The 24,630-nt window shown below is 35.2% G+C and overlaps 1 protein-coding gene across 1 annotated transcript in view; it reads left to right on the forward strand.

Annotated features, from left to right (window-relative positions):
- The window catches only part of CHRNA7 (cholinergic receptor nicotinic alpha 7 subunit), a 193,977-nt gene that overhangs the window by 97,281 nt on the left and 72,066 nt on the right, over positions 1-24,630 (forward strand). The window contains exon 4 of the mRNA XM_051980748.1: positions 1,482-1,591. Coding sequence (XP_051836708.1) covers positions 1,482-1,591 — 110 coding nt within the window. The remainder of the gene's footprint in view (positions 1-1,481; positions 1,592-24,630) is intronic.

A 24,630-nucleotide genomic window follows, 5' to 3' on the forward strand; every position in this document is an offset into this window, starting at 1 on the left:
AAATTTATTTATCTGGTGAATTAGGTTAGTCACTTAACCTTTCTAAGTCTCATTTATTTTGTTTGCAAAAAGGGGATCCTTGTCTGTCTACCCTGTCTATTGTACAGGATTGTGTTGAACACCAAATGGGACAGTGAAGGTTAAAGTGTTTTATAAACAGTGATGTGTTATATACATTAAAAGTAATACAGAAAATCTTGAACTGATATTTTGTGACTGGGAATTTAGACCGGGTAATAGCAATGATTGTAACATCACAATAATTTTAGTCATTTAATATTTATGAAGCACACTTCTTTTCAGAAGACTTCCCTATATTTCATTTGACATATTTTATTCCTTTGTTGCAATCTAATAACCTTTAAACAAAGAAATAGTCACATAAAAGCCTAAAAAGAAATGAGTTAATTTCCCTTCAAACAGGAATGCCTCCTCTCAAGTTTAGATATAAGACTCTCCTTCCTACTTTCTCCTTGACTCTCACCCCAAGCACAAACACTTTATGTACAAGCATTTGAAGATTAAATATGGAATCGGCATAGGAATAGCTGCTGTTCAAGTGTCCCCTGAAGTTTTTAGGGACCATTAAGAGTAAAGAAACCACAAGAATTCATGTTAAGGTTGTTTCTGGGTTGGGAAACTTAAAAGAAGGAACTGACGGCTTAGTAAACCTTCCTCAGGGGCTCACAATTTGATCTGTATTATTTTACTAAGAGACAGTCCTGACATAAATGGATAGGAAGCTGAACTCAGAGTCTAGAAAATCTGGGCTCAAGTTCTGCCTTTGACACATTAATCGATCAATCAAAAAACATTTATTAAGCACCTACTCTGTACTAGACATAGTTACACAGGCAGCAGATTGTGGTGAAGTGGATGGAGCACTGGGCCCGGAGACAGGAGTCCAGTCCCAGACACTTCCCAACTGTGTGACCCTTTTTTGCCTGAGTTCTCATCTTTAAAATGAACTGGAGCAGGAAATGGCAAACTACTCCAGTGTATTCGCCAAGAGAACCCCAGAGGAGGCCATGAAGAATTGGACATGACTGAAATGGCTCAACAATCACGTGTCAGGCCCTCTGCTAAGCACTGGACACACAAAAAGAGGTAAAAGTCAGTTCCTGATCTCCAGGAGCTCATAAACACATACTGGCTGTGTTGCCCAGGAGTTACCCTGAGGGATACCCCTGAGTGACTCTTTAAGACTATAAGTTTCAGATCAGGTGGTAATTCGTGGGTCAAGAAAGTCTTCTCATCAGGAGTTCTCTATAGGACATGGAAGAAATCCATTTGTATGATACAAAAAAATTAGCAAATAGTTACTTGATGGTCTGGTTTCTCAATGTTTTATTGATAATAGCTAAGTAAATAATATAACAGAATATAAGTAGTTCCAATTGATTTGAAGTGTGGGTACATCTCAAAAGGAATATGAACAAGTGAGCAAAAATGTTACTAATTTCATGTTCTGTGTGTGTTAGTATTGGACAGATTACTATTTACAATGGAATGTATCTGAATATCCGGGTGTGAAGAATGTTCGTTTTCCAGATGGCCAGATTTGGAAACCAGATATTCTTCTGTATAACAGGTAAGCGCACTGGGAGCAAAGGAAACTTATTTTTTGGGTGCTTGTACATTAACTTTGTGTTAGAAATTATTGGGTGTCTATGTTCTAAAACTGATTTAGAAGCCAAAGAGTAAATCCCACAGAGAATTTCTGATGTTTTGGACCACTTCTTGCTTACTTGGTATGTGTCCTCAGGGACTTTTTAAATCCCATGTCATTTTTCTCATTCTCATAAAGGGACTATTTGCCTCAAAGGGGATGCTGTATTAGAGCTAGCAAGATTTTCAGGTTTATGACTGAAAGGTATAAGGTACTATTTCTTGCATTCTGGGCATTGTAATAAGCATCTTTGACATTTGAAAAAACTTAAAAAATAATAAGTAAATAATTGGTCAGTGGAGATTCTTTTAAAAATTATTTGTTATTAATTTATTTTTTTACATTGATTAACATCTTTTTGAGTCCTGAATTCTCTTCCTCTGACACCTTTCCCATCCCTTGGAGAAGGCAAGAAATATGATATCAATTATACATGTGACATTATGCAAAACCTATTTCCATATTATCCATATTGAAAAAAACAAAAACAAGAAAAAAAAAAAGAAAGTGAAAATCTACATTCAAATTCCATCATTTTTGACTCTGGAGATAGATAGTATTTTTCATCCTAAATCCTTCCAAATTGTTATGGGTCATTTTATTGATCAAAGTAGTTAAGTCATTCATAGTTGATCATCATACAATATTTCTGTTATTGTGTACCATGTTCTGGTTCTGTTCACTTCACTTTGCATTAGTATTTCATCATAATTATAGACCTCAACTTACTCCACTATTCTCCCTTGGTGGACCTCCCCTCAGTTTCTAATTCTTTGTACATATGGGTTCTTTTTCTTTGATCTGTTTTGGGGTCAAAAGGTATGCAAATTTTATAACTCTTTGAAAAATTTCTCTCCACACCGGTTGGATCAGTTCACAGCTAGTGAAGATTATTTCTGAATCTGAGTTAAGGCTAGAGTTGGTTCCAAGGTAAGATGTTGCTCCTCCCACAGTTTATTCCCATTACTTTGGTCATCTCTGCTCCTTGACCTAATTGGGAGTGGGGGGAGGAGGGGTAGGCAGTACATAAAAGAAATCTGAAAAGGGTAACGAGAGAACATTGTTAGAATTAATCTGGAGAGGACTGAGAGCAATGATTGAAAGGGTAATGCATAATAAGGCTGGAAATGCAGGTTGGTTAGCTTGTGGAATACTTTAAGTACTAAAGAAAGGAGTTTGCATGTGATTCTATAGGTAATAGAGAACCGATGGTGTTTACAGAGCAGGGCAGTCACCCGGCCGGGCTGCCATAATAACCCTCTTATTGACTGCTCTCTACTCACATGGACAGCTCTCTAGTTCAAGCCCTCCTTGCATCTCACCAAGACTATAGCAGTAGCATACTAATGTGGTCTTCTTGACTTGAGTCTATCCTTCTTTGAATCTATTTTCCACATAGCTGACAAAATTACCTTCCTAAGCTACAAATCTGACTTATGTCGGTTGCCCAGTAATCAGTTCCCTATTGCCTCTGTGACTGATGAATGATACCTATTTCTGTACATGTTTTTCCTTCCCTGTAAAGAATGCAAGAGCCTAAAGGATAGTGAATGTATATGCTTTAAAATTTATTTTATTCTGAATTTAAGAACTAGTTTAGAAACAATGCCTTTCATATAATATATATTTATTAAATTGAATGAAGGTTGATGCTGAATCATGCTGGTAAAATGTCATTGTGTGGTTGAATTCACCTTATGTATTCATTTTGCGGGCAGAGTCAGAGAAGTTGTTGTTCGTCCTTCCTTCTTGAAGAGAACTGATGACATCAATAGGGTTTTTGGTATTGAAGAAAAGCCAACATCATATTATGTTTTGACTTTTTTTCCCTAAAATAACAGGATGGGAAGAAGGTGTGAAACCCAAAACAGGAATGCACATCATATCTAATTTTATCCTATTTCTGGTTGTTTTGTTTTTTTGTCTTTAAAGGATCCTGAATCCTCTTTGTAAATGAAGAACCTGGAATTGCTGCCTACACTTGTTTTATACTTGGGCTATTCAAAAGTCTAAGTATGAATCAGATGTCTAATCTCCTTTTCCTCCTGCAAGTAAAAACATCAAGGACATGATTATAATGGATAACATGGGGTGTTGTAGTGAGAGGGTTATTTATGACACAGCTTACCATTTGAAATGTCTCCTGCTGTAACTTTTGAGGGTCATAGATCTGCAGCTAAATTAATCAGAATTATGATCTTTAGCTTCCTGCACTGGGCCTGACAGCAGGGCTGTTCTGATTCAAAGAATAAAAATCAATAAGGGTCATGCCATCGGTACTTGAGGGGACCTCCTCACATGAAGGTTTGACAAACCTGTCATTTAGCCAAGCAGATCTTTCCTGTGATCAGGGGCTATTGTAGACACAGGCTCAGGAGTTCTGTCAGATCCTTGCTGGGAGGCAGGGACCCCAGCCGGGCAATTAAAGCAACGATAAAGGTGCCTTCACCAGCAATCAACCATGAGTATGGAAGGAGGGCTAATGTATAACTTAGGCTTCAATACTTCTAGAAAGTCCTGTAAAGTGCTTATTTTTTTATGGGAGAGGTTAAAGCTGATATAGTAGAGACATGGTTTCTAAACATTTGACACTTTAAAAATTATGGTTTTATTATTGTTGTTGGGCATATCTATGGAAGAAACCTATCTCCTGATCAGACAGTTTGGTGATACAGTGGATAAAGGGTTGAATCTGGAAAACTCATTTTCCTGATTTCAAATCCAGTCTTAGACTTTTACTAGATGTGGAACCTTACGCAAGTCACTTAACCTTTTTTGCTTCAGTTCCTCATCTGTAAAATAAATGAAGAAGGAAATGGTGAACCACTTCACCATAACTGCCAAGAAAACCCTCAATGGGAAAACATTTTTACAGTTAAAGGTTCTGATAAAGGTCTCATTTCCAAACTCTATAGAGAATTAACTCTAATTTATAAAAAATCAAGCCATTCTCCAATTGATAAATGCTCAAAGGATATGAACAGACAATTCTCAGATGAAGAAATTGAAACTATTTCTAGCCATATGAAAAGATGCTCCAAATCATTATTAATCATAGAAATGCAAATTCAAGACAACTTTGAGATACCACTACACACTTGTCAGATTGGCTAGAGTGACAGGGAAAGATAATGTGGAATGTTGGAGGGGATGTGGGAATACTGGGACACTGCTACACTGTTGGTGGAATTGTGAACAAATCCAACCATTCTGGAGAGCAATTTGGAACTATGCTCAAAAAGTTATCAAACTGTGCCTACCCTTTGATCCAGCACTGTTTCTACTGGGCTTATACCCCAAAGAGATACTAAAGAAGGGAAAGGGACCTGTATGTGCCAAAATGTTTGTGGCAGCCCTGTTTGTAGTGGCTAGAAGCTGGAAAATGAATGGATGCCCATCAATTGGAGAATGGTTGAGTAAATTGTGGTATATGAATGTTATGGAATATTATTGTTCTGTAAGGAATGACCAGCAGGATGAATACAGAGAGGACTGGCGAGACTTACATGAACTGATGCTAAGTGAAATGAGCAGAACCAGGAGATCATTATATACCTCAACAACGATACTGTTTGAGGATTTATTCTGATGGAAGTGGATTTCTTCAACAAAGAGAAGATGTAACTCAGTTTCAATTGATCAATGATGGACAGAAGCAGCTACACCCAAAGAAAGAACACTGGGAAATGAATATAAACTGCTTGCATTTTGGTTTTACTTCCCGGGTTATTTTTACCTTCTGAATCCAATTTTTCCTGTGCAACAAGAGAACTGTTCGGTATCTAGGATATACTGTGACATATTTAACATGTATAGGACTGCTTGCCATCTGGGGAGGGGGGAGAAAAGGAGGGGAAAAGTCGGAATAGAAGTGAGTGCAAGGGATAATGCTGTAAAAAATTACCCAGGCATGGGTTCTGTCACTAAAAAGTTATAATTATGAAAGGAAAAAAAAGAAAACCCCCAATGGCACTATTAAGAGTTGGATGCAATTGAAAAATGACTGAACAATGATGATATTGATCTGATACCTGACAGTTAATTTGATATATCTTAATAGTCCTATTGAATTGCTACATTTTGATCTGATAGTGTTGTCAGTTCAATTAAAGAACCATTTTAAAAGTAATTGTTATGGGTGATGCTAGATGGCTGTTGTTATGACTGTGAAGGGATAACAAAAGAGACAAATGGATTACTCCCTGTCTTCAAGGAGTTTATACTTATTATGATTTTTTCAAGGATAGATTTTTCTTGTTAGTGATTATTAAGATGTTTGAAAGCAGAACATTCATCTTAATTTTGCTGATGTGGATATAGTATATAAACAAAACTTTAATTTGTTTGAAATGGATAAGAGAGCTGTTCTCAGAATCAGGAAGACCTGATTTCAAGTCCTTTTTCTATGCATTTAATGATCACTTTTATGTGAATGATACTTAGACTTACTTATCAGTTCTAACCTCTTTTCTGAATTCAGTATCTCATTATTAATTGCCTATTGTGCATCTTAAGGTGAATGTGTTTTAGCCTTCCTCCATTTAACATTTATTTCTAAGACAAAATTGTCATCTTATTCCCCATTTCTGCCATCTTCTTAGCCAATCAGGCCCATAACTTTCATAGTGTCCTTGATTCCTCATTTGCACTTAACCCCTCACATTCACTCTATTGCCAGATCTTCTTTTTACCTCTACAACATGGCTCATGTACATCCCCCTCTTTCCACTCACATAGTTGCCACCCTACTGTAGCCCCTCATCACCTTTTAGCCCGCTGGCTGATATCTTTGCTTCCTTATTCCTACTCTATCCTTCACTCAGGTGCCAAAGTGATCTTCCTAAAACACAAGTCTGCATCCTTCCCTCCTTCAGGGAACCCCACTAGCTCCCTCTTATCCACCAAAGCATTTTTTTTCCAAGCCCTTTCCTACCTTGGCCCTTTCCTACCTTTCCAGTTTTCTTAACATTTTAACTTTCCTCTAGGATATATTGGCTTCTTTGGCTGCTACTTACCTCCCAGTTTTGAACCTTTTTCACAAGCTTTTCCCCATGTCCAGAATGTTTTTCCCTGTCACCTCTGCCTCCTGGCTTGTTTTAAGAAACAGCTCAACTTGCATTTTCTTCACGAGGCACTTAACCTGTCACCCCTTCACTCTCCCTGACCCCATCCTAGTGAGATTACCTCTTACTTAGACTTTAGATGGCATATATACATAATTGTTTGCATATTGGCTTCCACATTAGAAGGTGAGTTCCTTAAGAATGGGGAATGCTTTATTGCCTTTTCCTTGTATTCTCAGCCCTTAATAGGATTTAGCAGTAGCAGGTGCTTAATAAATATTTGTTGATGATGAAAAGCAGTAATGTGCAGGATGGATAGAAAGCTTAGTTCAAATTTGGTCTCAGACACTTCCAAAAGTGTATCACTGGGCACATCACTTAATCTCTGTGTGCCTCAGTTTCCTCATTTGTAAAATGTGATCCTTCCAGGGTTGCTTTGAGGATCACAGGAGATAATAATTGTAAGGCACTTAGCACACTGGCTGGTACATAGTAAGTGATAGTTATATTAGCTACTATCATTATTAGGTCTTACAATAATGGTGCTTTCCTTTGGGCAAGTCTCTTAAGTGCTCAGCATTTTAGGCAATGCTTTAAGATGCAGAGAAGATGATGATCTGCATTAGTAAAGGTAGTTTCTCATCTTTAATTCTTTAAACACAGGTCTGATAAAAAACAAAAAGTTGTTTAACACTTCATTTCCTTGGAATCACTGAGGAAATGAAGGATTCCACATAAAGGAGTTTCCAGGTGGTTGAAACTTGCTTCCCTATATTTAATTCTTACTTTAATCATTTTTGATGTACCTTTTAAATATGTTATATATCATTTTGCCTTCTTAACCAGAATTTATTGAACATCATTTATCTTTTCTTAATGACTTAGGATCAATATTATCTCATTATTATATAATCACCTTCAGTGTTTATTGAGGTGTGACTCCTATATGGCTGGGTTTTCTGATTTCTTTCATCTATCCTGTAAAGTTTTCCTATTTTTTCCATAGGTTATAAGCTGTCATTCTTTGCTGGTGTCATTGTCCTGACTCTAGAAGATATGTCTCTTTCTCCTATAGTGTAAATAACACTGACCTTCAAATCAGAACATCTCAGTTCTGGTTTGGACACTGACTTAACATTGTATTACTGTGAACTTGTCACTTAAATCTTCTGGGCTTCATTTGCAAAACAAAAATAATACAGCATTCTTGTAACTACTGAAATGAAATACATGAAAATGCTTTGAACACTATCGTATAAGTCATTTAAATGATTTTGTTTTATATAAACAAATTCAATAATTTCTTGTGAAGGAAGAGCCGATTAGATTATAAATTCCCTGGTAGTAGAAATTATTTTATTCATTTGTACTTGTGTCTCAAGCACTTAGCACATGGGCTACTGTTATTAATAGGTAATAAGCAGATTCTTGGTTAATTGATTAAAAAGGTTATGAGTAAAACCCTGTGGGGATAGGGAGGATTCATAAGATTTAAATCTTAGACTTTGTGACATCTTTTATTATTTGTTTAGATATCATTTTTGCTAATTGCATTCAAGATTGTTAAGACTGCTAAACAGGTGACCGCTAGTTAGGCGCAACGTCCATTGAGAATAGTGATTTAGAAGTTAAAATTTAGAAATAATCTAGTCCAACTCCCTCCTTTTGCCAATGAAGAAACTTAGTTCAGAGACATCATGTCATTTGCTCAACATAATCACACAGATGGTATATGAAAGTCAGGACTTGATTCTGCTTCTTTGTCTCCAAATCTAGCACTCTCCAATATACCAGAGGAAGATTTTCATTGTTCTTTTGTTTCCTTTGGTGAGACAATTGGAATTAAGTGACTTACTTAATGTCACACAGCAAAGAAGTGTTAATTTGAATCAGGTTCTACCTACTTTGGGGACTGGGGCTCTATCACCTGCTCCAACTAGCTGCCCCAACATTGATTGTTCTTAAACATAGTTTTCAAAATTAGGAATGTTTTCTAATATGGTAGAAACCCATCTTACAAAGTCAACTTATACTAAACTTTGTATAGATCAGGAATAGGGGATGTTCTTATTAGCCAATTATCTTGTTTAAGAGAGTTATCATGTATGAATTATCAGTTTTTAAAATTAATTTTGGAGATATGGACTTATTTCTTTGGTACAGGGAACACAAATTGAGAAAATTCTTTTTACCAATGTAGGCTGAACCTGTTCAGTTAATTTATTTTATTTGTCCCGAGTCAAAATATTTCAGAGGAAGACTTAAACCCAGGCTTTTTTTTTTTTTTTTGACAATGAAGTCAGCTTTCTGTTTGCTACATCATGGCACCTCAACATAACAACCTCAGTACTCATTACTAGCGAGTTATGTTTTGTAGAAGGCTTGATTTACAGCAAAGCTTCTTAAACTTTTTCTACTTGTGACCCTTTTTCACCTGAGAAATTTTTATACAATCTTGGATATACAAGTATATAACGTAAGTATACAAATCAAACATTTATTGATAATAAATCATAAAGAAATTAATTTTAAAGCAATTCTTTGATGCCCATATAATTTTACCATTTGTTAAAGAGGAAAGCAAATTTGCATACTAATGAGATAGATGCACTTGTTTATTTTTAAATAAAGAATTAAATCTTGGTAGAATATTTTATATCTTTTACTGTTGCCAAATTTTCATGATACCTACATTTAGTTATATGATCCCATATGGGGTTGTGACTCACAACTTAAGAAGCTTTGATTTATAGAAGCTTGTCTTTATCAGATTTTTCCATCATCTAGTGGAATTTTACTTGAAGGGCAGCCAGCCTCAAAGACAGGATGAAATAGGTGTAAGCCATATCTCAGATATATATTGGTTGTGGGTTACTTGGTCTTCCAATGCTATAAGCTGGAGATGTTGAACATGAGTCCCTATAATACTCCTCATGCTGCTGCAGCCAAATTAAAATGTAAATGGGAAATATTTAGCAAAACAAATAAAAACATCAGTAGACTATAGCAGGGATCTTATGGAAGCATCCTGTTTTATTTGAATTTTAGGCAAGCTTCTAAGACTATAAGTTGCAGAAAAGGCACCATTCATTCTGCATTAGTAGAGGGAATTTTCTCTTCTGAGAATTTTTTGTACCAATGAAATCATCTTGGGTTTTATCCCTATGTTTCTGGGATAGAATTTGTTCTTTTGGTATTTGTATGATAATTTTTGCTGTTGTTGTTATTATTATATAGCAGAGCTAATACTTGCAATAAAGAAGGAAAAATTTAATATATTCCTTATTTTTCCTTTTTTGCTAATAAACTTTATTGTACTGGGGCTTTTAAAAATTGTATGTTTAAGTAACAGTGTTCAAGGAATTTTTTCTTTTTCCTTTTCCTTTTTCTTTATTTACCCACAGCTTAGTACAGTATCTGGAGTGTAATGCTTAATACATGATTGTTGATTGATTCAAAATAAAGACAATATGTCATCAAAGAAGTAAGGAACATGTGTTTGTGTGATGGGTGACAACACACATAGAATAAAATAGAAAAGATTGTGTAAACACCTTAAAGAATGGGACAATAGAAAGATCAGTATGAGAATTCAGAAAGAAATAAGCTGAAAAGCATAATAAGCTCAGATTGGCACCCCTGATCTTGGTCAAGCTGAAAGAAAGAAACAGAGAGGGCTGAGAATGATATTCTTGAACAAGAAAGGACTAAAGGTCATGTCAGTGCTGAAAAAAAATATAGTAATACATTTATAAAATAAGAGATATATAATGGCCAAGCCTATTGTCCGTTTGCAATACGCATTAAGTGATACTTTAAAATTCTCTATCAAAATGTGACAAGTAGAGAAATAGCATAGAGTTTGGTTAAAAAGTGTTATTTTGGGATTTTGCATTGTTGGGGATTTTGATATATTCTCAACTTAATAGATCTTGCTGGCTTACCAGCATTCAAGCTAATAGGCCTATAAGTCACACATGACGGGTACAGCACTGACTCATTTACATTTGGGTGTCTTGGCTTTTTTTTAAAGAATAAGATGAGTTTTATGACATTGCTTATTAAAATAAATACCACTTTTATTAAAGAGTGTCAATTATTGGGGAAGAATATGAAAAATACCATAACAAACCCGGGAAAACTTTGCTTTTAAGGAAACACAGATTGAGGATGGTAGTGAAGCCGTCCTACATTTCTCTTCGGTATCGTTTTAGCTCTGTTCCAGGCAGATATTGGCAGCATGTCTATGATGCACTAATGGTCTGTGGGCTGTAATTTATTTTCTATGCTTTGAAGAGGCTGGGCCAGGACAAAATAGCCATCTCGGCAGCATTTCTTTGATGGGTCACTTTATTTCCCTGATGAATACAGAGCAAGTGATGGCATTTTCATCCAAATTGCTGGGGCGTGGAGGGAGAAAAGAATGTGGGTACAAATAGAACCTTCTTTGCTTTAATGCAGAGGCTGCCTGTTTCCTGGGGCTGCCATAGTCAGGGTTGTTTTAATGCCAGGACTTCTTGCTGAGAAAAATCACAACTCAATACAAAGAGCAATTATTGGTGCCTTGTCGTGATTTTTCCTTTCAGAAAGAAATAAACACCCTATCAGAGTCAGCACAGTCTCCTGAGGAAAAGGAGCCTTCTTGCCTGTGAATTAGGAGACTTAATGTCTATTCCAGCTCTGTGCCCGGATTCCCAAGTGACCTTGGGCCAGTCACAAAAATTATGCTTCATTAATTTATCAAATTGAAGATTTTCTCAAACTCCTCCTGGTCAAGTTCATCATGCTGCTTTGACTTCTCAGAAATAAAGTGATGGAAGAATTAAGTACCCATTAAGCTCTCTCTTTAAATATAATTTTTTAAAATTAAAGCTTTTTATTTTTCAAAACATTTGTGTGGACAATTCTTCAACATTAACCCTTTCAAAATCTTGCATTCCAAATCTCTCCCCCTTCTCCCACACCCTCTCCGACATGGCAAGTAGTCCAGTGTATGTTAAACATGGTAGAAATATATGTTAAATCCAATATAGGCATACATATTTATACAATTATTGTTCCACACAAGAAAAAACAAATCAAACCAGTAAAAAAAGAGAGAAGCAAAATAAAATGCAAAATGCAAGCAAACAACAACAAAAAAAATGAAAATGCTTTGTTGTGAACCATACTCAGTTCCCACAGTTCTCTCTTTGGGTGTAGATGGCTCAGTTCATCACTAAACAGTTTGAACTGAATTGAATCATCTCATTATTGAAGAGTTCCATGTCCGTCAAAATTGATCATTGTATAATCTTATTGTTGCCATGTAAAATGTTTAGATGCAATTAAAAAAAAGTTAATATTTTCCCCTTTTCATCGTGCTTTATTATTGTGAGAGACAATGTCAAGTGTCCTGGATTAATAATCAGAGGACCTGATTTCAAATCTTTGCTCAGTTACTTAAATATATTATCTCATTTGATCTCTGTTTTATTTATTCATATATACATATATGTATAATATACACACATACACAATATATATGTATTATATATATACACATATATATACATATACAGATATTTTCATATATCTCCATGTACACATGTATGTATCCACATATACATAAAGCTGTAGCTGTAAAATCTATATTTATATATATCTCTATATTTACATCTATATCTATAAATCTATTTATATATCTATATATAAATATTGATATATCTCTATTTATAGCTACACATATATTTACATGTCTATACATATTTCTATATTTATATCCATAGGTAAATATATCTCTAAATCTATAGATCTATGTTTATACATATATAGTCTATATTTATATCTATACTTATATTTACATGTATCTCCATCTCTATACCTCATATATACCTCTATATTTATAGCTATAGTTATATATTTCTAATCTATATCTACCTATATTTACATATCTATATCTATATGTATATCTACATATATCAATATCATTTCTCTTAGGTAGGAGACAAGGAGGATTATAACTGGTCATCAAAAATAAGTGAAATAAAAACGCCTCTTTTTCTAAGTGAATGAAAGCATTTCACCACTGGAAAATAAATTCTCCCCATAAGTGAACTGTATAGTTTTCTGGAATCCAAGTCTTTAGGCATTAAAACTTTTAAAATGGTAACTTTTTTGATGGAAAATTTCCCCCAATATACCACAGTTTGCTACCTTAGGGGACTAGAATATGCAGAATCTAAGTTAGCTTTTTCTTTATGATTCAGGGTAATTTTTAATATACAGTGAAAAGAATTTAGAGTGCAATTTAGGGTCAAGGGACCCTCATTAACATCCAAGTTTTGCCACTAATTAATAATGTGCCTTTGAAAAAAAATCACTTCACTTCTCTGGGTCTTGGTTTCCTTAGCAGTAAAATAAAGGTGTAGAATTAGATGACCTTTAAGGTCTCAGTTCAATGTGACCAATTACTGTGTGAAGTGATGAATCATTATAAACTGAGAACTGTAAGGGACTTTGAAGCTGTCTGGTGCAATGGGTCATCTGGATCTAAAACCACATAGAGATACAGCTGGAGATAGTTATAGTCCATAGGGATGAATTGGTACTGATTCTGGGAGTTTCTCTGAAGCTTTGAGGAAGTCTGTGATACTAACTTAAAAAAAATTGATCATTCTATTATTTCTCATAGAAATATAATAAAGGATACAGAGATAGCTTTATGGCCTTCCAGGAAATTCCATGACTTATTTTCTGTAAAAGTAATTATTGAAGGAAAATGTGTAGGTAACCTTTTTCTAGGTTATTCTAAGTCACAAAGTCACCCATAGAAGAATGTTAGCATGCTACTGTCCCTAATAAGTCTACCTCCTTCACTTTAAAGTTGAAGAAACTGAGCTGTGGCAAGAGGGAAAGGATTTGTTCAGGGTCTCAGAGTGAGTGGGTGGCGTTGTGCTTTTTAAAAAACTAAAATTATTATTATGAATATACTTTCAGTTGTCACAATATTATGAATTATTTATGTACCACAGGATGGAAACAGCCATCTAAAGTGGAGGCAGGCAGGTGGCATAGTGTAGGAATACCTGAGTTGAATTCTGGATCAGATACTTTGCTGTGTGACCCTGGGAAAGATACTTCTGCCTCTGTTTCTTCATCTGTAAAATGGGGATAATCATATTACCTAGTTCCTATATCCCAAAAGAGTTGTAAGGATCAAATCACATGAAATAACATACCTAAAGAGCTCTGTAAACCTTAAGGCATTCTAGAAATCTAGTTTCTACAATCATCATCATTGTTACTATCATGGGGATGTCTCTGAACTAAATGTGTAAATAAAGTAAATGTGTAAATAAGTAAAGTGTGAAGGATGAGTAACTTTCCCTCATCCTATCGAAAATTTGTGTTGTGGAAAATCTGGAAACCTACTAAAAAGCAGAGAGTTCAACCTACTGACAAACTATAACCACAGTAGCTATGTATAGTCGTGAGAATTGGATTGTAAGGAAAGCTGAGTGCCATAGATAGAATCAATGTTTTCTAATTTGATCCTGGAGGAGACTTTTGAGAATTCTTTGGACAGCAAGGAGAGCAAATCAGTAAATGCTTAAAGAAATTAATTTAGATCATCCATTGGAAGGACAAACAATGAAGCTGAAGCTTAAATACTTTGACAACTTAATGAGATCATAGAACTCATTGGAAAAGATCCTCTTGTTGGGAAAGATTGTAGACAGAAGGAGAAGAGGACAGCAGAGGATGAGATGGATGGATTGTGTCCTGGAAGCAATGAACATTAAACTGGACAGACCTTGGGACATAGTGGAAGATGGAAGGGCCTGGTGTGCTACGGAGAGTTGGACATGACTGAAAAACAATAAAAAATTTTGGAAAGCTTTCATACCACGCCTACTAATGCTTTCATTTCCTTCTTATCAGAAAGGCACATCTGTGAATATAATACCATGAAGATTCATCAGAGTAGGCACTCATATTTCTTGGAATGATAAATAAAGGATTTCTCCCTAGTTTTCCTTCGAGTTTGACTTTTAACAAATTTCCAGGAATAAGTCTCATTCAAAACTGTAACAATGTTATAAAGGGATTGAAAACCCTTTGTTTGGTCCTTTCATGATCGATCAGCTTTCACATAAAAATGTCTTTGGAAATAACATCCAAACATTCAGATATAATTGGTAATCCATCAATCAATAAGCATTCACTTAGCATTTCCTAGATGCTAGAAACTAATCTAAATATTGGGGATACAAAAACAAAAAAAGGGAAAAATCATACTTGCCTTCAGACAGCTTTCATTCTAATGGGGAGACAAAAGGTGCCTAAATAGATTTATATCAAAATAAATATATACATTATAGGTGGAAGATAATTTTACAGAGGGAAGTACTAGGAACAGGCAGCAAAATTGCAAAATTATTGTCAGACACTAATCCTGTGTCTTCATAACTAAGCTCAGGGTAGAGTACAATTCTTAATGGCTTAAAAAATCTACTTCTGTCAATATTTAAGCCAAGAGGAAGGCACTGAGACGTGGTGAAAAGAACTCTGAATTTGGAACATCAAAGGACCTGAATCAGAATGCCATTTCTGCCATTTAGTTTGTGTGTGATGTTAGCCAAGGCATTAAATCTCCCTTTGAATTTCCTGATCTGTAAAATGAAGAGGTTGGACTCTGTGACCTTTATTGTCCCTTCCAGTTATATAGATCTGTCATCCTGTGATCCTGACTGACTGAGAGAATCACTAAAGAAGAAGGGAGGGAAGGAAAACAAAGAGTGGACAGAAGAAGGAGGTTCCTGGGCTGCAGAAGCAGTAGCAGAGACATAAAGCACTAGGCATTGTTTTGATCGTCAGGAAGTGACAAGAGAGAAAAGGAGATGGAAGAAATCATCAGAAATTATAAGTACTTGGCAGCCGTGAGGAATGGAGGCAATTAGAATTCTGTATATTTGAACACCTTTCTCTTAGATGCCCTGGTGTAGTAGATAGTTGAAACAGGAGTGAGGAAGTTAAATCCCACTAGAGTCATTTATTAGCTGGAAAATCATGTGATCTCTCTCAGTCTCAGTTTTCTCATCTGCAAAATGAGGATAATAACATCTCTACCTCAAAGGCATTGAGGAGATGCAGTGGATACAGTACTAGGTCCAAAGCCAGGAAAAGTTCATCTTCATGAGTTCATATCTGATCTCCAACACTTCCTAGCTGTGTGACCCTGAGCAAGTTACTTAACCCTGTCTACCTCAGTTTCCTCATCTGTAAAATGAGCTGGACAAGGAAATGGCAAACCAACTCAGTATATTTGCCAAGAAAATCCCAAATATGGTCATGAAGAGTTGGATATGGCTGAAACAACTGAACAAACAACAATAGCAATAATATCACCACAGGGATTTTTAATGAGGATGGAATTCAATTATACGTGTATCTATCCATCATCCATCTATCCATCTATCTAAATATATCACTCTGAAATCTTGAAAATGCTAGAATATATAAAAAATATTGAGATAACTGTATTAATAATTAGTAATAGTAATAATAAACAATGGGAAGAGAACTCAATAATATTTGTAGAATGCTTTGCAAAACTTAAATATGCTATATACATGTTAATTATGGATAATAATGATGGTAAGCTATGATATGTCTATAAAGTATTTTGCAGGCTGTTATTGGTAGTCAAATTAACAATAATTGTGTGTGTGTATACTTATGAGACTTAAAAGTCTTTGTCTAATCTGGAATATATTTGGCACGATTTTGGGTGGGTATCAGAATCCAGAAAAATGTTTATGGAATGAATCAGATAAGACTGTAGTATAAAAACTTCTTAAGTTTATTGAAGTAGTTCTCATTTTTAACAGAGTTGACACGACACAGACAGCCTTATTCAAGGTGAACTTATAGAGACCTATTTCTCATCATGTGCCCATTTCATCCTAGTGAGATTTTTAATACTGTTTTCTCCTTGATCCTCTTTATCCTCATTTATTTGCTGCTTCAAGCTTTTAACACATCATGTTTGCTTTCTCAGTTCTTGCTGTGTCTGCTCATATGTATTTTCATGTTATGATGGTGGAATATACTTTTATTTTTCTTGCTGTGTCAGTAGGTTTTGATTTTGGTTTACTCTTTTTCTTGTTATATCATATGTCTACTATGAAATGCATATAATATGCCTCCTTCTTGTCATGTATTCCCATTTTATCTCTTTCTAATCCTTTACCTAACAGTCTTGAGTAATAGATTATATATACATATTTTATTTGAAATCAAGAGATGAATAATGCTTAATTTCAAACTTTTGATTACTACTCGCTTTTACATTGAAGATTCATCCCTCATGTGTTATAGATGTCTTATGGATTCAGGAGCTTTAAAATTTATGGTTTAGATAATATTTGCTTCTTTTGACTGTTGCTGTCACCTCATATTTTATGTGTAAACATTTGGGAAATTTATTTGTGCCCATTAATTACTACTCTTCAAGGTTAGTTATGTTGCAGATGGCTTTAGTGGTATTCCAAGGGGAAGTATCATAGAGAATGAGGGAAAAAAAAAAAACATGAGTGCTTTTCAAATAATCAATATTTATTAAGTACTTATTATGTGTTTGAGGCAGAGATGTTTGCTGGTAAATGTTTAACAACCAGCTCTCCAAAGAAAGAAAGAAAGAAAGAAAATCATCCATAAAATGCATTTTAAATTTTATATGCCTTGTTAAATCTTTCTTTTTTTCTTTTTTTTCCCCTGCGGCAATTGGGGTTAAGTGACTTGCCCCGGGTCATACAGCTAGAAAGTGTTAAGTGTCTGAGACTAGATTTGAACTCAGGTCCTCCTGATTTCAAGGCTGGTACTCTATCCACTTAAATTTTTCTTAAACTTTGAAAATCACTTTCTTAAATTTGAAAATGAATGAAATAATAAACCAAACTAATTTATATTATTTTCTAGTTCCAAGGTGTAAATTCTCATTATGGAAACATAACCTCCATAACCAAGAGCCTATTTGAGAGTTGGCTCTAGTGCGTCTTTGATGTGAAGTCAGAGATTAGCATGTTTTTTTCTAACTTTTAGATGAACGATATTCTCTATTAAAGTAGCTAAATTTAAATATTAAATGAACACTTGATTCAAAGTGCAAACTTTAGAGAAATCTTATTTAAATAATTTACCTGAATTCATTAACATTTATTTAGCACTGACTGTGAGTGGGGAGTCATTCCAGGTGTTGTGAAATAGTTCAAAGCTTCATAAACTGAGAGTCATGACCTCATATAGGTTACATAACTGAATGGGGAATCATGAAAAATTTGGCAACAGCAGCAGTTATCAAATATTCCACCAAGTTTAATTATTTATGTAAAACTAAGCAAACATTCAGCTCATTAGTATGTAAATTTACTTTTGTCTTTAATTAATGGTTAAATTTTATATATATATATATGGATATGTACCAAATAATTGGTTTAACATAATTTTTTGTGATTTATTATCAGTAAATGGTTTGTATACCTATTTTATTTACCTATATATCTGAGATTTACATATACATGTAAAAATTTTTCAAGTGAAAAGGGGTCACAAGTGGAAAAAGTTTAAGAAACCCTCAAACAGCTGATATTTGTACATTATTTTACAATTACAAGAGATATGAAGTGATTAGAGAACTGGCTTGAAGTGAATGAGACATGAGTTCAAGTCCTGATTCTTATATATCCTGACTGAATGACCCTGGGCAAGTGTCAGTGTCTGACTTTTCTGTCTTACAACAAAGTGTTATATGTGCATTATTTCACTTGATCCTCACAAGCTTCTAGGGCATATAGTATAAATAGAATCTTTAAGGTTTAAATGAGAAAATTGAGATTCTGGGAAATCTGATGATGACTCCTACCCTTATTTTTTTTCTTTTTGTGTATTTTTCTTTTCTCATCCTAATCCATTATGTGAAATAGCAAGTTCCATGCCTTTTTATTTCATTTTTCTACTAATGTAGTATTTTTTTTTTATCCCCACCTTTATTCCCTTACTTTTCAATTTTAACTCCTTCAGTATTCTTTGAAGACATTAAGGTTTTGAAGGGACACTTATTTTTCTTCTCCTGAGCAGAATTCGAAACCACAAGAATGTTAGCATTTCATCATCATACAGTTTCTTCCAGTTGCTCAAATAGATTTACCATTTTGAATTTCTTTGAACCTTTATTTTTATCTCACAGTTCCTACTCAGTTTTTGCCTTTTCATCAGAAATACTTTGAAGTCTCTCTATTTCATTAAAAATCTATTCCCTCCTTTCCCATTTCTCACCCTTAGGATTTAGTTTTGCAGGTCAAATTATTCTTGTAATAAGATGTAAACCATCTTCTGCTTTTTGTAATTTTGTTTTCTAAGATCCCTTCTCATTTGTAGTAGAAGCACAAGGTCTTGTGTGATCTTTACTGTTTTCCCTTGGTACTTGAAGTGCTTCTTTCTTGATGCTTGCAGGATTTTCTTCTTTATAATGGGAATTCTGGATTAGGGCTATGACATTCTTGGGATTTTTCCTGTTAATGTTACTTTCAGAAAAAAAAATTCATGGATCCCTTCTATCTTTACTTTGCCCTCTGGTTCTAATAGATCTGAGTAGTCTTTATATATGATTTTTTGAAATATATTTTTTCAGTTCTTTTATAAAATTGTGGTTTTCAAGGATTCTAATAATTCTTAAATTATCTCTCCTTGATCAGTTTTCTAGGTCAATTGTTTTTGGTATAAGATAAGTTATATTTTCTTCTATTATTTTAACATGGCTTTTTTCTCCTGTTACATGGAGTAATTTTTTGGGCGACTTTTTTTTTTTTTTTTTCTGAGGCAATTGGGATTAAACGACTTGCCCAGGATCACACAACTAGGAAGTGTTAAGTGTCTGAGAAACGATTTGAACTCAAGTCCTTCTAACTTCAGGGCTGGTGCTCTATGCATTGTGCCATCTAGTTGTTTTTTTAGAGGGGGTCTGGTAAGGCTTATCACTTTCTCTTCTAAACTATTCTACTCCCAATTCTTTCCTCTAGAGTTATTTTGGTGCTCATCTTTTCTTTCATTTTTTTCTAAGTTTTTATCTAGCCCTTATGGGAAATCCATTTTTTCTCTATGAATCTCTGCTTGTAAATGTTTCAAGGATACTCTATTTATCACTGGGGATATGTAGATCTACAATAATTTTTAGAATTCTTTTTTTTAAAGTTTATTTATCTCTCTAGTTTTAGTTTCTGATTTGATTTATTCTAGAACCCTACTCCATTCTCTGAAGCATTTTTCAATGTGGTCATCTCTGCTTGGTCTTGCCCTAGGTCACCACAGTTCCTTCTCTGACCTGTTCCAAGGGTCAGAATTTTCTGGGTCTTCAGGGCCTTCTATGACATCTCAGGACAGAGTAATGGGAACCTGGGAGCCCCTGAGCCTAGGAGCATCTGTATTAGAGCCCCATGTGGTATCCAAAGTCTTTACCCTGGGGCTTTCTTGGTGGAATCCTCTGTCCTTACTACCTCAGGCTCTCAAACCTTGTAGGCTATTCTGGTTAAGTCTGGTTGTCTTAAGAATCTGTCCAATTTGCCTGTCTGGGAGGTCTCCTTCATTAGTATCTGCCAACTTTTGCATGATCACTTATTGTTGTTTCTCACTGGATTTCACGATCATTCTTTGATCTGATGTAAATTTCATGTTTTTCCTGGATTAGATATGTAGGAACTCAGTTACTTGTCTCCAGTTTTAGCAAACGGTTAAACCCAAATTAAGCTCATATGATTTAGAATTGTAAGTAATTTAAAAAATGATTCAGAGATCACTTCTTCATTTTACAAATAAGAAAACCCAGGAGTTAAGTGATTTTCCTAGTGGTACCTAGGTAGTGAACAGTAAGCCACTGCCAATCCACAACTCCATTATTTAAACTTGTTATTTTATATTTGTAACACTAGTACCTTGTATAGTGTGTCACAGATAGAAAATATTTGACAAATATTTGTGGTTCATGCCCATTCTGTGCTTTTATCATTATGCTATGGCTGCCTATAGAGCATTTCTAACAGAAATACCAGAATAAGCAAGCTTTAGTATATTCATATTTTTAGCTTTTCTATTAGGTTAGCAATGAATTGTTGTTGTTTTTTTCCTTTTGGATGTTTTTCATATTGAAATCTAAGTACTGTCTATATTTCTGGGTAGGAAATTATCTCCCCTCTTACCTTCAAGAAGCAATTGGCTACCCTTCTTAGTCTCAAATGAGGACATTTCAAGATGAGACTATTGATTTTTAATGACATTGAACATAGAGTAGGCTAGATAGTAAGTGATTGTATGTGGTAAATATTTGAGATGAGAATTCAATAGGAAAGATCAATCCTTGCCATTGGACCTACTCTAATTACCTCTAGGATTAAAAGGAAGGTAGTAATAAAGTTGACAGTATCTATTTGCAGAAGCTCGAATTAAGAAAAAAACAAAAAAAACTTGTATTTCTCTATGGAGAAACCACTTTATATCTCACTATGTTTTTTTTTAATAACTTTTTATTGACAGAACCTATGCCAGGGTAATTTTTTACAACATTATCCCTTGCACTCACTTCTGTTCCGATTTTTCCCCTCCCTCCCTCCACCCCCTCCCCCAGATGGCAAGCAATCCTTTACATGTTAAATATGTCACAGTATATCCTAGATACAATATATGTGTGCAGAACCGAACAGTTCTCTTATTGCACAGGGAGAATTGGATTCAGAAGGTATAAATAACCCTGGAAGAAAAACAAAAATGCAAGCAGTTTATATTCATTTCCCAGTGTTCTTTCTTTGGGTGTAGCTGCTTCTGTCCATCCTTGATCAATTGAAACGGAATTAGCTCTCTTTATCGAAGAGATCCACTTCCATCAGAATACATCCTCAAACAGTATCGTTGTTGAGGTATATAATGATCTCCTGGTTCTGCTCATTTCACTTAGCATCAGTTCATTGTAAGTTTCGCCAGTCCTCTCTGTATTCATCCTGCTGGTCATTCCTTACAGCACAATAATATTCCATAACGTTCATATACCACAATTTACTCAACCATTCTCCAATTGATGGACATCCTTTCATTTTCCAGTTTCTAGCCACCACAAACAGGGCTGCCACAAACATTTTGGCACATGCTGGTCCCTTTCCCTTCTTTAGTATCTCTTTGGGGTATAAGCCCAGTAGAAACACTGCTGGATCAAAGGGTATGCACAGTTTGATAACTTTTTGAGCATAGTTCTAAATTGCTCTCCAGAATGGCTGGATGTGTTCACAGTTCCACCAACAATGCATCTCACTATGTTTTTAAAAATATATTCATAAAAGTTATGTTCTGAGATTTTGGGGGGGCTCCAAGCCCTGTAACAGAAAGCAGTTTCTAGCAAAACCTGAGTCCAGCCAGTTGATAAAGGAACTGCTCATATATAGATGCAAAATGTTGATTAGAAGGGATGTGGATGACTTCTGAAATGAACAATAAAAGAATAAAAGACTTAAATGCTAGCTGTCAAGGAAAATAAAAATAGAAAAAAAAAGATAATCATAGAATTTCTAAATGACCAGCAGCATCACATGCTTCTATAAATATTTCCTTCTTTTTCTGTTTGAGCATGGGATAAGCAACAGGGACTACTGTAGGGAAATTTAAAGGGCAGAAGTGCCAAGGGAAATGGAAGAGGAATCTTTCCTTCCACTCAAAAATCACTTTATGTTTTGTATGTTTCTGCATATATCTCTAAGTGATCATGCTATTTACCATAGCTAAATTGTAAACTCCTTGAAGTTTTCACATTTCAATTTGTGTCACCAGAATTTAGTGTGGTGCCTGACTCTGATGAGAGTGACATTCATGTGTCTCTCTCACACACACATTCACACTGACACTCATATATTTATGTCTACAGATATATGCTGAGGGAGACAAAAGGGGGAATAGAACACACACAAAAGCACACACATCTGAGATATCTGATCACAGAATCAACTTCTCTATTCCTGACAAGTCCACCTTTTATTTAAAGATCTCCAGTGAAAGGGAAAGGGACCCACATGTGCAAAAATGTTTGTGACAGCCCTCTTTGTAATGGCTAGAAACTGGAAACTGAGTAAATGTCCATCAATTGGAGAAGGGCTGAATAAATTGTGGTCTATGAATGTTCTGTAAGAAATGACCAGCAGGATGAATACAGAGAGGCTTGGAGAGACTGATGTGAACTGATGCTGAGTGAAATGAGCAGAACCAGGAGATCATTGTAAACGACAACAACACGGCTATACAATGATCAATTCTGGTTGATATGACTCTCTCCAACAAGAGATGATTCAGACCAGTTCCAATTGTTCAGTGAGGAAGAGAGCCGTCTACACCCCACCCAGAGAAAGGGCTGTGGGAACTGAGGGCGGATTACAAAAGAGCATTTTCATTCTCTCTGTTGTTGTTTGCTTACATTTTATTTTCTTTCTCAGTTTTTTCCTTCGTGATCTGATTTTTCTTGTACAGCAAGATAACTGTATACATATGTATACATATAATGGATTTAACATATATTTTAACATATTTAACATGTAATGGACTATCTGTCATGTAGGGGAGGGGGTGGGGGGAAGGAGGGGAAAATTTGGAAGAAAAAGTTTTTCAAGGATCTTCGTTGAAAATTTACCCATGCATATGTTTTGTAAAGAAAAAACTTTAATTAAAAAATAAAAAAAGATCTCCAGTAAGGAGAGAAACCTGAACCTCCTTGAGGAAACTCATTCCACTTTAGGCAGTTTTACTTTTTAGAAAGTAAGTCCAAAAGTTTTAGGGAATAGCATGTTTCCCCTTTCTCCCCAACTCTTCACTATACCTCTAAATCACCATTCCTCCCTTTCCAACCTTGGCCTGGCAATTTTTATCAAGGGTAACAATACTTCTGAAGAAAGGCCATGCCATCTCTGTTACTATCAATAATATCTCCCACTAATGGGATAGGCAAGGCAGACTAACTAAAGCAGATAAGTATCCTGAGGGAGAAAAAGGAGGTACATTGAATCAGACCAAAACCACCCTCAATTCTTGGAAGAGACAGTCCAGGACTCTGAGCCCAAGAGCCTTGGATGTAAAAATGCCTTCTCAATGACTGATCTTGGTTCTATTTTCACCCTGGTAATGATTATTGAGGAGGAATCCACTATTCTCATTATTACTGATTTGACCACTGAGCAAATATTGCAGCTGTTTCCAGCGGACAGCTAAAATTGGCTGAAACAGCAGCACCTCTCAAATCACGGCCCCATTTCAATCTAACCCCTCCCACAGCCATCATTCAAAGAAGTTACCCTTGTAAAGATGCAACCTGACAACTTTCTGTAAAGCTCTTTCCTTTTTAGCAAACATAGCTCCTAAAGACCTGAAAAAGAAAATTCTTACCACCGAAGTTCTTGGTGTTAACGAAGAGTTCAACATTAGAAACCAATATGGTTTTGTTAATGACAATAATATTAAAGAAAATTCAACACTGTCTGCTTTGTGGCTGCATGCTAAGGACTTTTTCATTCAAATTATGACTTTTTTTTCTTTAATGTATTTTATTCTTCTAGCAGAAAGTGAATTCCTTGGAAGCAAGAACTGTCCTGCTTTTCCTCCCTCACTTCCTTCTTCTTGTTCTTTCTTCCTCCTTCTCTTCCTGTTCTTCTAAAATGTTATCTCTAGAACTAATTTTAGAACTTCAGTTGGTATTTGAGAAGGAAAAGAAGAGTAGAACTGCCATATCATGTCTCCCTGACTTTATGCCTCTTAATGCTAACTGTTGCTTAATGTGTTACATTGTTGACTCAGAGCTGTACAAAAGTAAACTAGGTTACATGGGAATGGAAGGAG

The sequence above is a fragment of the Antechinus flavipes genome, chromosome 2, assembly GCF_016432865.1.
Source record: "Antechinus flavipes isolate AdamAnt ecotype Samford, QLD, Australia chromosome 2, AdamAnt_v2, whole genome shotgun sequence".
Lineage (NCBI taxonomy): Eukaryota > Metazoa > Chordata > Mammalia > Dasyuromorphia > Dasyuridae > Antechinus > Antechinus flavipes.